General features: G+C 45.5%; 1 protein-coding gene across 1 annotated transcript; it reads right to left on the bottom strand.

Moving 5' to 3' along the window:
• Positions 1-2,397: 2,397 nt before the first annotated feature.
• Positions 2,398-4,529, bottom strand: LOC107150715 (C-C motif chemokine 3-like). The gene is made up of 3 exons (XM_015495846.2): positions 4,347-4,529; positions 3,776-3,890; positions 2,398-3,413 (listed from the first exon to the last, which is right to left on the bottom strand). The coding sequence occupies exons 1-3, from the start codon at positions 4,420-4,422 to the stop codon at positions 3,323-3,325; spliced, it is 282 nt and encodes a 93-aa protein (XP_015351332.1). The 5' UTR covers positions 4,423-4,529; the 3' UTR covers positions 2,398-3,322.
• Positions 4,530-12,202: the final 7,673 nt, after the last annotated feature.

Here is a 12,202-nt window from a genome sequence, read left to right as displayed (position 1 = left end):
GATAAACATAGATGCAAAAATTCTGAATAAAATACCGGAAAATTGCATACAAAAACATATTAAAAAAGATAAGTCACCACGATCAAATGGGTTTCATCCTAGGGACTGCAAGGTTGGCTCAACATATGGAAATCAATAAACATAATTCACCATGTCAATAGACTTAAAGACAAGAATCACATGATTATCTCAAAGAATTCAGAAAAAGCATTTGACAAAGTACAGTATCCACTCATATTCAGAACACTAGAAAAATTAGGGATAGTAGGAACATACCACAACATTGGAAAAACTCTATACATTAAATCCAAGGCCAACATCATTCTAAATGGAGAAAAACTGAAAGTATTCCTTCTAAAAACTAGAACAAGACAGAGATCCCTCTTTCACCACTTCTATTCAACATAGTCCTTGAAACTCTAGCCAGAGCAATTAGGAAAAAGAAAAAACTTAAAGGGATATGGATAAGAAGAGCTCAAAAAATTTGAGAATACTGGAGACTGACTATGTCTTGCATGAGTCCATAGACCCACTAAGAAAAAGATTGACTTACTTTAAAATGGACTCATCTGATAAAAGGGAAGAAAAAAAATAGTTTTAAGAGAGGCTCCTGCTTTTTACCACCTGCAAACCAAGCTGATTGAGAATCCAGTGATTTGGAGCTTGCAGGACTAAAAACACAAGAGTTCTTCTCTTCAAATCAATATTAGTGTAAGCAGAAATGAGAAGGTGAGAGACTAGGCAGGACCCAGAAGTTAGGTCTACAGGCAGCCCGATTCACTCCCTTCTCAAATCCGTCCTTTTAAAGGTTTGCCCATTTTGTCTTGTTGATAAAATAAATGTATGAGCGCTCTCCAGAAAAACAGAACAACAGACATCGTCTCTCTCTAGATGATGTTATCTGTGATACTGATGTGGCCACAAGCAGGAGAACCAGAAAAGTGGGTGGAGTACTTCAGTCTGGAGGCTGAGAGCCAGGGTAGGTGATGGGGGAAATCCTGGCCCAGGTCCAGAAGCCCGAGCAGGGGAAGGAGGAGGTGATGGTGCAAGTCCTGGCCCAGTCTGAAAGCCTGAGGACAAAGGCAGATGCTCTGAGCAGATGCCACAACTTGAACAGACAGCAGTTCACCCTTCCTCTGCCTTTTTGTTCTCTTTTGGTCCTTGGTGGGTTGCCTGAGTTGGTGAGAGTGATCTTTACTCAGTTTTCTGATTCAAATGTTAATCTTTCCAGAAACACCTCATAAATGCACCCAGAAATAATGTTTTATAGACTATCAAGGCAACCCTTGGCCCAGTCAAATCTACCCATAAAATTAACCGTCACAATGAACGGTCCAGTTCTTTGGGCTAGGATGCAGCAGAGGCGGGAGCCAATGATGGTGCCCTCCAACCTGTTGCACTGTTCCACCAGCAGAGGGCAATGTGGAGCTACAAGTGGGCAGAGGATGAGGGCGTGGGTGGGAGACTCTGGACAAGCTGTGCATGGGGAGAGGGCTTCCAAAACCTAGTTCTAGAAGTAATGTTGTATCTGGGGATTTTCTTGTTTGTTTCTGAGTAACCATACAATGGAATTAGTAAAAAAAAAAAAAAAAACAAACAAACAAGTAGGTCTGAAGACTTCAAAAATCAAAGGGACAAATTCCATCAATATGTACAATTATAATGCACCAGTAAAAAATGTGGAAAATGTTTTTTTAAATTACTCTACTGTCACATATAACTTAAAATAACAAATTTAAAAAAAAAAGAAAGAAAAACAAATCAAAGAGGCTGGGTGAGGTGGTGCGTACCCGTAATTCCAGGGGCTTGGGAAGCTAAGACAGGAGGATTGTGAGTTCAAAGCCAGCCTCAGAGATTTAGCAAGGCCCTACACAACTTGAAGAAACCCTGTCTCAAAACAAAATATAAAAAGAGCTCAGTGTTTAAGTGCCCCTGGATTTAATCCAGTACAAAAAAAAAAAAAAATCCAAAGAAATTCCATTATCTCTGAAATCCCCAGGCAGGCCCCAAACAGCCTGTGGCTATACCTTATCAGTGGTTCTCAAACTTGGCTGGCATTAATATCACCTGGGAAGTTTTTAAATCACAGATGCCAGTCCTCTCCCAAATCCAATAAATTTGTAGCTTTGGAGGTAAGGCCCTGACATTGAAGTTTTTAAAAGCTCCTCCAAGTGATTCTACTGGTGAATTCAATTTAAGCCAATCCTTGGACTGCCACCTAGTACAGGGAATAGTCACCATTGTAAGACACATTCACTCTAAGGAGGGTTGCCAGATACAACCAGACATCCAGTGAAATTTGAGTTTCTGGTCAACAACAAACAATTATTTGTATGTCACAAATATTGTATTAAGATATACCAAGAAAGAAAAAGATTCAATCTGTATTTTTATTGTCTAATGCTGGCCACCCGAGCCCCCCAACCCTCAATTCAAAGGTGGATATGGAGAAAGAACATTCTCCCCCAAAGCTGAGCAATGAGCACGGAATCTGACCAAGGCTCTCAGCCACCTGCCAGGTCTTTGCTCTTCCACAGGCAGGGTCACTAGACTTGCTACTAACCTAAGGGAGCACTTAGGACAGAACCCAGAACTCGGTAAGCTTTCAAGAAATGTCAGCCATCACACAGAAGAAAGCATGAATGAGAAAATGAACTTATGTGCATCAGTGGGTATTGTCTTGGCACAAAATATTCTTAGATCAAATCACTTATGATCTGGTTTATAAAATAAGAGTGTCTGGTTCAACTTTTCAGGAGAGTATCTCCAGGGAGCACCTGGTATATCTGCAGTACTGCTCTGCCCCGTTTCTGGGTTGTCTGCCTCTTTTCATATTTCGCTACTCTTCTTCCAGGGTCTGTGTCCATCTGTGTTTCTGATTAGTTGAGCAAACAAAATCAATAAAACTATCACAAGTGCCTTCAATCATTTGTAAGCCACGCTGGACAAAATCATTCAGTAAGCGCCTGTTGTTTGAGATCTATATGGGCATAATTTCTCTGGTACAGCTAATCACACTGGCTGCTCTGTGTATTATGTGTGAGAAGAGTTGAAAGGAAAAGGGGGGAGGGTGGTGAAGAGGAAGTCACTGGCTGTCAGAGAAAACATGCATTGCGTAATATAATTTTTAACGAGATTGATTACAAGAATTAAATGAGATACATACACTAAAATGTAAGAAGGGCCCCAGAGTGAGGCTGGGCATGAGGGTAGGACCCGCAGAACGGGTGGCCTCCAGAACTGCGGGGTCACAGCCCTGGCTCAGGTATTTGCTCCCCCGTCCACCCACAGATGTGCTGCCTCCCTGCTTCCTCCAGGCCACTCAGGCGTTCAGTTCCAGGTCGGTGATGTAGGCTCGAACCCACGCCTCGCTGGGGTCAGCACAGACCTGCCGGCCTCTCTTGGTCTGGAAGCTGTGGAGAAGAGTGGAAGGAGGGGATACTGAGGACTCCAGCAGGGGACTCCCAGGGCCCCTGCATCCTTCTCTGCCCAGACACCTCGGGGCCTGACCAGACAGTTTCCCTAGAACCTTGGGGTTCCCGAACCCTCCCCAAATGTCTCATGAGGGTTTGCTCAGAAAGCCCCTTCCTGCTGTCACTCCTCCCCCTCTTCCCACTGCCCAGGGCTCTGTGGGCCCCAGTCCCGGTCTGAAAACCCCCCAGGCACCTCCTGGACTCCTGCACCCGACGGGCCTTCGGAGCAGAGCACTCCCATGGGACCTCACCCAGCCCGCCAGCCTCCCTCTCCAGGGGTGGCCAGGAGGCCTGGCCCTTACATGACCGCCGGTTTGGAGCACTGGCTGCTGGTCTCATAATAGTCATCTACAAATTTGCGCGGAATCTTCCGGGAGATGTAGAAGAAGCAGCAGGCGGTGGGGGTGTCAGCACCCACTGTGAGGGACAGGACAGAAAGACCCCAAGTGCCTGTTCAGAAGGAGAGGCCGACCAGCCTCTCCTGGCCTTCCCCCAAACGAGGGCTAGCATGCTTGAGGTGGGGATGAGGGGACAGAGGGACCCAGAAGGAAGTTGGTATTTCTTTTATTTATTTACCTTAGTTTGGGGACTTTATGTCTCTCTACAGTAAATTCAGTATTTTTTTTTTTTAAATAAACTACGTCTGTCAAAATCCCAGTTGGGCCTCCACTTTCCAATCCATAAAATGAGATGCTGTCTCTCTCTGTCCTCTAGAATCGAGTCACCAAAACCCCTTAGGAAGCTAAATTCTCTGGGCAGGAGCCTCAAAATTCTTCTGGCATGCCCTGCTTGGAGGGCCTCAGGCACAGACTTTGACATTGCCGTCCAGCCCTTGGTCAAAGAGTTAGGACACAGAGCAAAAGACAGACTCACGGGAGGCTGAGCAGGTCAGGGAGGAGAGGGCCTCAGTGAAGAACAGGACAGCGAGGACGGCCACGGGGACCTCCATGATGCTGGGCTGCAGATTGGGCTCAAGTGCTGGCCGAGAAGAGATGGGGCGGGAGGACTCGAGGCTGCTGCTCCCTTGTGGGGTCTGAGGCTTCTCCTCTCTTTATAGGCAGCCTGGGGCATTGGAAGTGTAACATCTGGGGAGGTCAAGGGGGATCTTTTAACCATGGTGTTGGTGCTGTGCTGCATGTTGCATGAGCTGGCAGGGCTGGGGGTCACCACAGGGCTCAAGCAATTTGCACGAGTGGCTCAGTCCCTTCCTCAATGGGGAAATGGTTTCCACAGTGAGAGGAGGTGAGAAGCTGGTGTCAGCTGAGACCAAGCGAGCTGGCGCCTTCTCACGAGAGCCGCAGTCTGCAAAGCCTTTCTCCCAGAGCCCAGCCTTGCCCCTCCTGGCCAGCTATCCCATGGCATGGATGGTAAGGAGATGAAGACAGCTTCTCACTTCCTGAGAAGCATAAGGTGGAACCGTGCCCTGGAGGGAGACAGCAGAATTAGGGAAGCCTCAGCCACCAAGGGCGAGAATTAGGCTGGCTTTCAGATACTGGCTGGTTGATCAGGCTTCGTGAGCCTCCCAAGATGCCACTCCCTGGGTTGGCTGGGTTGACTGGGGCTCCTGAGAGAGATAAACCTCAGAGTCTGTTACCCTCCCATCAGAAGGGCTCTGCAGGGATCTATCCCAGGGATATAAACACAAAGGTGAAGAAAGTGGTATGCACCACGGTGCTGGCCACAGCTTACCTGTAGCAATTAAAAAGGTGGCTTAGCATTAAAGAAGTTGTGGGATATTTACTTCTTGTAGTAATAATTAGCCCTTAAAATTGAGAAGGGAGAGACATTTAAAAGGAAAGTCTTCATTTCTTAAAAATCCTGAAATATTTCCTGTCTTTAGTTAAAGTTAAAATGGGCCTTCCCTGGTTTGCTGGAATTCCATAGTGTCATCAAGGACTGAGTTTCTTGAAACATCTCCCCTTCCTCCATCATTTTGTTGACTTTTCTTTTACAGGTTTGTCATCTCAGGGTCACAAGATGGGTGCTGCTGAGAAGGCATCACACCTCCACAAAGTCTCCTCACAGACACAGGAGAGGGCCTCAGAAATACGGAAGGAGTGATGCTACTGGAGCTTTGATTCAAGTTGTTTTTTACATGCTTTAGTATAGATTTTCTTCAAAGTTAGTAAGAGCTAATTTTAAAAATGTGCAAAACACAGGAAAGAATAAAAACTAATTTGGTATGTAAAATCTGGATACACTCCACGGCAAATGCAGGTTCAGAATGTGGGGATTTTTCTCTACATTCTCACCCTCCTACATAACAAATTCTGCAGCATAATCAGAATTTTTTTTTTCCTCAAAGGTAGGAAAAACTCTATTATTCAAGCCTAACCCCTGATAACATTTTAAATTTGTTTCTTTCTTCTTCTTTTTAAATTGCGGTACATTGAACCCAGGGATGCCCTACCACTGAACTACATCCCCAGCAGCCCTTTTTATTTGATTTTGAGACACAGTCTGAATAAGTTGCCAGGGTTGGCCTTGAATTTGTGATCCTCCTTTCCCAGGCTCTTGAGTCACTGGGATTACTGGCGAGCACCCCTGTGGCCAGCTGATTTGTTTCTCTCCAGTGAAGCTTTTTCTTGGCTCATGATAGTTCTGTCTGCTTGCTTGTTTTTCACTTTTTACTGTGTGGTGAGGAGACAAGGATTACCATTGTCTCGATCTAGATGGAACTCGGCATTTTCTTGTTTGTAATTAACAGTAGAAGACGCTTTCAAATAATTCTAGTGACTTTAGGAGTTGCCTAATTGACCCAACTGTCTGCTTAGTACATGAATATTATCATGCTCTATTGTGGCACATTTGGACTGGTTCCAATATTTAATTGTCATAAATAAACTATACCAACTGTACTTTATAAATAAAACTTTCTCCGTGAATTAAGTTCTTTCCAGAGGATATTTTCCTAGCTGTAGACTTCCTGGGTCAAAAAAACAAGGACCCTTATGGCTTCTGGTCTCTAGAGACGTCCCACATCTAACGCACATTCCTGTCTAGAACCAGTGTGGGCTGGCGGTGGCCGCGGGTAAGGAAGTGTGGCTGTTGCTGAATCAGTGGTTCCAAGGCTGAGCTCCTCACTCTTGTCATGATTGTAGCCTGGGCACCAGCTCCTCACCTCTCACTCACTGATTAACATTTTTCTTAGAAGCACTCCAGTCCACATGATGTCATGGTCCTTTGCTCCCAGGGTGTGGTTTGAGTATGACTTGTCTCCCCGCCAGGATGCTGTGGCATCACTATCTACATCACCCTGTGTGGCCAGAGGAGCCCAGGTCTGTGGGAGGCAGTGTGAACCTACACATTTCTCCATGTTCTTGTGGCCCTAACACTAACATCTCACCTCCTCTCACTGTCAAAAGTGTTTCCATATAATCAGCCCCAACAAGTGAGCAATTGGGCTCTTCTTGTGCATCCTGATCCCCTAGGGGACCCATAGCACCCCAGAATGAGGAACTCAGAGCAAGACTCTAGGCACCAGCCAACTCCCTCTGCTCCTCACCAGCTTCCAACACCTCATGGTCTGGAGCTGCCTAAAGGGGTGGGGGCGTGGCTTGAACCCCAGAAGGATGCAGGCAGCAGTGTTCTTGGCTTTGCCCTCCCTCCTCTGCTTGCCCACACACCCCACAGGCCTCCGTGGCTGCCCTTATGGACCATCCCATGGTGGCCCTCAGCTCACAAGTCTCTTCTGGACCATGAGGCCCTCTCAACCCTCATCCTTCCTTTAATCTAGAGCTGTTTCTTAGTGCTCTGGAGAGGTGGCTAAGCCATGTCATTTAATTCCTGTGCCTTAGTATTCTCTGAGTTGTAAGGGTAAAAGAAATTGAAGTTAAAGCATAAAAATTAAAGGGTAAAAGACCGGGTGTTGTAAAAGTTTCTAAGCTGCAAGGTCTGAGTTAAATTTCTATAGCTGTTAAGACAATGCTTAGAACCGCCCAGTAAACATTTCCCCTGATTGTCTGGTTGTTTAATAACTGAAGGGGTCTGTGTGGTTGCACGCAGGCATTGCAGGGCCTGGACCAATCAGTTTAAATGTAACCCCCTCCTTAGGAATGACCTATCACTCCAGCCTGACCTGTTCCCGACAATGAATGAACCAATCATGTTTAGGAGTTGTTATTCAATTTTCCCGCGCCTCATGATGATTTGTTCTGATGTATACAAAGCCCTCCGCCCTCCCCAAAAAGTGTACTTAAGCAGTGCTCAGCCCCTGCTCGGGGCTCTGGGCTGCTTTCCCTTCTTTAGTGGGCACGGAGCCCCAGCATGCTGGTTCAATAAATCCCCCCTTCTGCCAATTGCATGAGTGGTCACTTGGTGGTCTCTTTCTCCGACATTTCGCGGGATCCTTACAGAGTGAAAGCAAAGAACCTCACAAAAGCCTTCAGAACATTCTGGACTATTTCCCAAGGATTTTTTTTAAATGTTTTTATTAGTTGTTGATGGACCTTTATTTTATTTACTTATTTCTATGTGGTGCTGAGAATCCAACCCAGTGCCTCACACATGCTAGGCAAGCGCTCTACCACTGAGCCACAACCCCAGCCCAAGATTTTGATCAATCTTAATTCCTGGATTGTTGAGAGCCACAGCCCAGTCAGAATGATGCCTGGCATTTGCCAGAGGGAATGGTTGTAAGGTGACGCCAGCGAACCATTGAGATGATGATTTGAGTTAAGCTATATATAATTGCTGTGATGCTGGATTGATTGTATTGTATATTTGACCTTTACTGTCGGGCAATAGAGCGCCTACTACTTTGGAGTTCCCATAAGTTCTTTGGGGGGGGCGGGGGTTGGAGAGATTGGACGGAGCCCGGTGGAGGGAGTGTGTTCCTGGGTGGTGTGTGGAGTGCCGGTGAGAGTTGGAGAATAAAGAGTTGCTGTTTGAATCTACAAGGCTTTGTGGCAGCTCGGTTATTTGTGCCCAGCCAGACTGCGGCACTGGATCTGAAAGGCAAAGGAGGGCTAGGACCCATCTTTAGTTGGGAAAACCATGGCCTAACTCAGTCATGAACGAGATGCAAACTCCAGGTGCAGTTGGTTCCCGCTGTGAGCAAGGGGTGGGTTCCCCTCAGTTCTCCCAAGAAGCTCCGCCCTTAGGGTGATTCACAGAGGGTGGCCTCTTTCTGGAAAGTTCCCCTCCAAAAGAGAGGGAGCAAGGACCAGCTCTTCCAATAGCTGTATTCCCAGTGAGGGAACCTGAGACTACTGAGGCGGAGATTTAAAACAAATACTCAAGGCTAAGAACAAATGCCGGGCTTCTTTTGTTCTTTTTGTGCTCAGCTCTGCAACCCTGAGAGGTGATCTCTCCAACTTCTTGCTGGCCCCCTCAGAGGAAGGAAGGAGTTGACAGCTTTGCTCAGGCTCTGCATGCCTATTCCCCCACTGTTGGAACTGACCCCACCGCCTGCCTGCTCCGTCTTGTGTTTCTCCAGACCCGCTGTCCATATGTTGATGATCATCATGACACCAGCAGCCAGCATTCCTACCCTGGTATAAGTCAGTGGTGGTCCTCCCATCTGCAGAGAGACGGGGCCTGTGGAGGAGGCCAGCCATGGGACATGGAGAGAGGACAGGTACACACAGCGAGGAGGGTGGGAGCCATCCTGCAGAGTCCCAGCAAGGATGTTGAACCCAGGGAGAGGCCACAGAAGTGCTTTCTGACCTGGTTTGGGGCCTTCAGGGAACCAGAGGAGTTTCCCAGTGCAAAAAGGATCAAGGCAAGAAAGTGACAGAGAAGAGGCTGCCCCAGAAGTCCCCCATGGAATATGAAGGCTGGGGGGAAATACAGATGGTTTCAAGCTTCACGTGGGAGAGGAAGGAACAGAGAGGCCCTGGAGGACTGAGAATTTCTTTGCTGGGTGCCTTTGTCTCTTCCTCCTGTTCTGCATCAGCCAGAGCTCAATCAGAGCAGCCCAACCTCCGGTGACTGGAAAAAGACATCAGAGATGACAGGATGAACATAAAACCAGATAGGAAGAAACCTCACTAGGCGTTCACAGTGCTGAAAACCAAAGCTAAGAAGAAAAGTCTCAAAAACAAAGGAAAAAAAAAGAGAGAGAGAGAGAGACAAATGACCTTCCATGAAAAAGCGTGTCTTCCAACAGAAAAACGGACGCTGGAGGCCAGAGTAATGATTGTTCCTGAAGAGCTTAAAATAAATAATGCTCGTATAGAAGGAAAATAGCCTTCAAAAGTTAAGGTACAGTAAACATTTCCAGGCAATCAAAAACTGGAGACTTCACCATCAAAAGACTCACAGTAAAGAACATGAAAGGATCCCTTCAGGCAGAAGAAAGAGAATTCAGATGGAGCGGGGAGATACTGTTATGCTCGAATTCGGGACCCCCAAAGACCACCAGAGACCCAAGATCGATGTAAGCAGCAAAGAGGTGCTTATTGCGAGCTAGCTTGGTCCTCCGCGCACACACACAGCAACTGGCGACGCCGAGAGGCCCCGAGCCCAGGGTTTGCAGCAGTTTTATACATTCTTTGGAGAGGGCAGGGACTTCACATACATCATAGCAAATCATCACACACCTCGGGAAAATCAAATAACAACTCTAAAACATGATTAGCACATTCATTGGCGGGAACAAGTTGGGTAGGGGTGATTGGTCAGTACAAAAGGGGTATTTGTTTGAACTGATTGGTTTGAGCCAAGAGGGGTGTACGTGCTGAACTACATGGTTTCCCAACTTGTTATCAACCACCATAAACCACTGGCATCCCAGGTATTTCCCTGTCTCATGCTGATTGGTGGCTGCTAGGGGGCTGCTATGGATCCCCACCTAGCCTGACTGAGTCAGGGACACCTGGCGCAGCAGATCTCTCCTGTTATTTGTAGATAAACAACTTAGCAGGGTGGGAATGTGCCTAGGAGTGCTCTGTGGGTTTTTCCAAGGACAAAGGTGATGTCCCTTCCTTGGACAGGTCTTGCTCTGAGATAGAGGCTGGTTTTTCAATACAAAGGGTTTAAGTGCAACAGAGGTGAATAAATATATAGTGAAAACCAATACACATTGACTACTGAGTAATAAAATATATAATATAGGTTTGGGGTTTTTTTTCCATTTTTTTTTTGTTTTGTTTCGTTTTGTTTTGTTTGTGTAGGATTGAACCTACACCGGCTTAACCACTGGGCCACGACCCCAACACTTCTCAATTTTTTTTATTTTGAGACAGAGTCTCACTAAGCTGCTTAGGAAGTTGCTGAGTTGCTGAGGCTGGCTTTGAACTTACAATCCTCATGCCTCAGCCTCCCGAGCGGCTGGGATTACCAGTGCAGGCCACTGCACCTGGCTCATTTTATTTTTTTACATTGACCCTTATTATGTTGCCAAGGGACCCACCTGTCTCAGCCTCAGTACCCTACCCCCAGTAGCTGGGGCTATCAGCACATACCATTGTGCCCAGTTTGGATTTTAAATTTATATAGAATGCAAACATATCAAAATAGCATAGAAGTCAGAAGTACTATATAGCATGTCCCAAGGTTATTACATTGTGTGGGAACTGACAATAGCATTATATTACATTATACGGTATTAAGTTTAGGTTTCTTAATCTGTAGTGTAAACAGTAGTAAAGAAACATATAAGTACAGGATGAATATGAATAAATACATCATGGAAATGGGAAAAAAACCTCAATCAACTCAAAAGAAGATTATTAAAAGAGAAAAGAAATATATGACAGGCTGGTCAAATTTAAAGTAAATAGTAAGAGTAGATGTAAGTATATCAGTAATTGAATGTAAAAAGATTAAATACTGAAATTTAAAAACATAAAAATTTTTATGGGGCTGGGGATGTGGCTCAAGCGGTAGCGCGCTCGCCTGGCATGCGTACGGCCCGGGTTCGATCCTCAGCACCACATACAAACAAAGATGTTGTGTCCGCCGAAAACTGAAAAATAAATATTGAAATTCTCTCTCTCTCTCTCTCTCTCTCTCTCTCTCTCTCTCTCTAAAAAAAAAGAGATTGCTTGGTGTCCTAGAATCTTCATAAAAAAAAAAAATTTTTTTAAAGATATCAACTGTATGCTATTTAAAGAGATACTCCTTAAATATAAGAATTGTGAAATATTAAAGAGGTAGAAAAAGTAACTTATGTTAATACTAACCAAAAAAGTAAAAGAAAAAATATTTTAAAAATGAAGAGGTAGTTGGGAACAACAAAAAGCTCAACCTACCAGAAATTTGTAACAGTTCTAAATTTGTGCACTTTTTTGGGTGCACAGCAGGCTGAACTGTGTTGTCTGCAGGGCAGGCTGAACAGATGTTGGCTGCAAGATAGCCCACGCACTCAAACCCCCCTCTCTCTGGTCCTTTATCACCTGTTTGTGTCAAGTCCCGCTCAAGGCTGAGCACTCAACCCCCCTTGGGCCAACTCACCCTGCAGTTCTTGGGACCTGTGGGCCTTCATGATCATATGAGCCAGCTCCCAAACTTCATATTAATTGGGACTTTCTGCAGAACTCTGACTAATATGGTCTTTTTTTTTAAAATTTTTTATTGTTGGTTGTTCAAAACATTACAAATTTCTTGATATATCATATTTCACACTTTGATTCAAGTGGGTTATGAACTCCCATTTTTACCCCATATACAGATTGCAGAATCACATCAGTTACACATCCATTGATTTACATATTACCATACTAGTGTCTGTTGTGTTCTGCTGTCTTTCCTATCCTCTACTATCCCCCCTCCCCTCCCCTCCCCTC

The sequence above is a fragment of the Marmota marmota genome, unplaced genomic scaffold (assembly GCF_001458135.2).
Source record: "Marmota marmota marmota unplaced genomic scaffold, marMar, whole genome shotgun sequence".
In the NCBI taxonomy this organism is placed as follows: domain Eukaryota; kingdom Metazoa; phylum Chordata; class Mammalia; order Rodentia; family Sciuridae; genus Marmota; species Marmota marmota.
The sequence above is the reverse complement of the archived record's forward strand: the minus strand, read 5'-3'. Positions and strand labels throughout refer to the sequence as shown.